Genomic DNA, 2,995 nt, shown 5'->3' with positions numbered 1-2,995 from the left:
AATAATAAAATGAATTCATCTAATAACAATGTTTTATAAATTATTGTTCCCAATGTTTATAAATTATAAATTATCACATCATGAAGTATTGAAAATGGAATAAAACAGTAAAGAAACCTAGCTAACCCCTGGTATGACTATAAATTTCCTACATAATGGCACAATGTTATTCAAACCATAGTACTCGTTGTCAACTACAGTGAGAGAGAGAGAAATGGCTTGTGTTCCTCTAACTTCTCTGATGAATACAATCCAGTTTGAGTTCTTACAACCCAGCCCGCCCGTTATTCTTGATGAAGATACAGTACATATGATGAATTCTCTGTACCAGAATCTTGGTTTCTTGCTCACCTTTCTTGAGGAATTCGAGAAGAAACCGGGAAATGATGATGCTGCAATCAAAGATTTGGAAGCCAAAATCAGGGACTTGGCTCTTTCAGCAGAAGACGGAATTGAATCAAATCTGACAAACATTTACATGGAGGCGGAGGCGGCTGCAGCTAAAGATAAAGATATGATGCTCTGTCAGAAGCTACGACAAGTAGCCGACGACACTCACCAGTTTGTCAACAGAATTAAACAAGAATACTATGATTCTACTGTCCAAGATTCTCCAAAGGTATCTATCTTTCTATCTATCACGCCATGCAGTTTTTGCTTACATTAGTCACTACACTGATGGATGAAATAATCTACCATTCGATCTTATTCTCTGCACTGCAGGTACATACCCTTTCGTCAGACCTTGAGAGCATTTCGTTGAGCGAATCTTCACAGCAGTTCTCAAAGCCAAAGGTTGACGGCAGAAGAATGGTTGGGCATAGCAGTGAACTGAATACAATAAAGGATCAGCTCACTCGTCTGCCGTCTGGAGAACGAAAAGTCATTTCAATTCTTGGGATGGGTGGTATCGGCAAGACAACTTTAGCAAGGAGACTCTACGAAGATCCATCAGTCATATCCCACTTTGGAGTTTGCGCATGGACTATTGTGTCCCAAGAAGTTAATCTCAGACGCATACTCTGCGACCTTCTTCAGTCCTTTAGCTTCTCCTCCACCCAAGTGAATACTAATGGAAGCACAGGTGAACTGGCCCAACAATTGCAGAAGTGTTTGAAGTGTACGAGGTATCTGGTTGTGGTGGATGACGTATGGGAAACCAGTGTTTGGGATTATCTCACCAGATGTTTTCCTGAAAGTGATGGTAGTAGAGTATTGCTAACCACTCAGCTAAAAGAGATTGCTGACTACACTACTACTTCAGGTACCTATCTTCATAACTTGCATTTTCTAGATTCTAATGAGAGTTGGGATCTATTCTGCAATAACGTTTTCTGCAAACAACCCTTGCCTTCCAAATTTGAGACAATTGGAAGGAACATTGTTGACAAGTGTAGAGGATTACCCCTGGCGATTGTTGTAGTCGCTGGACTTGTATCCAAACCCAACAACACACTTGATGATTGGGAAAACGTTGAGAAAGAAATAAGTTGTCATGCTAGTACAGATCTTGCTGAACTGTGTTCAAGAATTCTGAATTTAAGCTACAACCACTTACCTCAGCATTTGAAAGCTTGCTTTTTGTATTTAGGAGTTTTCTATGAAAATAGTGAAATTCCTGTTAAAAAGCTTGTTAGGCTTTGGGTGGCAGAAGGGTTTGTGAAGTCAGTGAGTGATAAGAGATTGGAGGAAGTGGGTGTTGAGTATTTACAAGACCTTATTAGTAGAAGTTTAGTCCTAATTCACAAGTGTAAGCCTAACGGCCAAATCAAGACATGTAGGATGCATAGTCTCCTACATGGGCTTTGCATAAGAGAAGCGAGAAAGCTAAACCTTTTGTACGTTGAAGACGATGGTTATGATCGTGTTGGTGCTTGTCGTTGGCTAAGCTTTAGATCACCAAAGCCCAAGAATTATGATATAATTCGCAACAATTACAAAAAAGCTCGTTCTGTTTTGTGCTTGCATAATGATGATGAGATGGCAATGGTGAATGATCCAAAGCCTGTAAGGTTCAGCTTGTTAAGAGTTCTTGATTTAACTTCTCCTATGTACACCAAGGGAGTTTATGTGACTTTCCCAGATCTTTCTGATCTAGTTCTTCTAAAGTACCTTGCTTGGTCTCTAGGCTCGGAGGGTCTCGAGATCATTCTGTCTAAGAATCAGAAACTGCAGACGCTGATTGTTTCGCATAGTGCAGCTGGGTGGGAAGAAGACTCTTCCCTTTTGCCATCCACAATTTGGGGGTCACCACAGTTAAGGCATCTTGAATTCAAAAACTGTTTTAGGGTGGAGCCTCCAAGCATGGTGAAAGAGAAGTTGCAAACTTTGTATTGGTTGAGCATATCCGATTGCACGGAGGAAGTGTTCTCTATGATTCCAAACATAAACACATTGGGGATCCTTTGTAAGCGTGAATCAACCATATCTCATAGTAGTGGTACTTATAGTTTGAAGTTTCTTCGATGTTTGGATCAGCTCGAGGATTTAACCATTGAATCTGACTATCCCATTTCTGAGCATTTGCGCCCTCGATGTATACATGCATTTCCCCGCAACCTTAGAAAGCTAAAACTATGTGGAACACATCTGCCAATTGGGGATGTAGAAGCAATTGCCTTGTTGCCTAGCCTCGAGGTGTTAAAATTTAAAACCGATTCTCTTCTTGGACCTGAGTGGAAACCAACTGATGGGGGATTCCCGAGTTTAAAGTTTTTGCTGCTCCAACATAGGAAACTCCGACATTGGGAAGACTTTGATGATGAGTTTCCCATGCTTGAGCGTCTAGTCCTAAAGGAATGTGTAAAATTGGAACAGATCCCAATTACTTTCTCAAACATTAATTCTCTCCAATTAATTGAATTAGAAAGGTGTCGCCCTGCCCTTTTGGATTCTGCCAAGAAAATCAAAGAAGAACAGCTCAACTATGGAAATGATGGTCTTCTTGTTATTGACCGCACTCCTCAGGTCTATCTCATCCATCTGCACTTTCTAA

General features: G+C 40.6%; 1 protein-coding gene across 1 annotated transcript; it reads left to right on the top strand.

The window, feature by feature from the left end:
• The first annotated feature begins 214 nt into the window (after nt 1-214).
• LOC109151976 (putative late blight resistance protein homolog R1B-14) lies at nt 215-2,644 on the top strand. The gene is made up of 3 exons (XM_019299567.1): nt 215-619; nt 724-2,536; nt 2,631-2,644. Exons 1-3 carry the CDS (start codon nt 215-217, stop codon nt 2,642-2,644), a joined length of 2,232 nt encoding a protein of 743 aa, XP_019155112.1.
• Nucleotides 2,645-2,995: the final 351 nt, after the last annotated feature.

The sequence above is a fragment of the Ipomoea nil genome, unplaced genomic scaffold, assembly GCF_001879475.1.
Source record: "Ipomoea nil cultivar Tokyo-kokei standard unplaced genomic scaffold, Asagao_1.1 scaffold2338, whole genome shotgun sequence".
Classification (NCBI taxonomy): domain Eukaryota; kingdom Viridiplantae; phylum Streptophyta; class Magnoliopsida; order Solanales; family Convolvulaceae; genus Ipomoea; species Ipomoea nil.
This window is presented reverse-complemented; position numbering and strand designations above follow the sequence as displayed.

Bases quoted from the DNA above. Each gene is read 5' to 3' on its own strand.
- LOC109151976 (XM_019299567.1), top strand. From the start codon at position 215: ATGGCTTGTGTTCCTCTAACTTCTCTGATGAATACAATCCAGTTTGAG. The intron at 620-723 runs GTATCTATCTTT...TCTGCACTGCAG, and splicing joins CTGTCCAAGATTCTCCAAAG to GTACATACCCTTTCGTCAGA.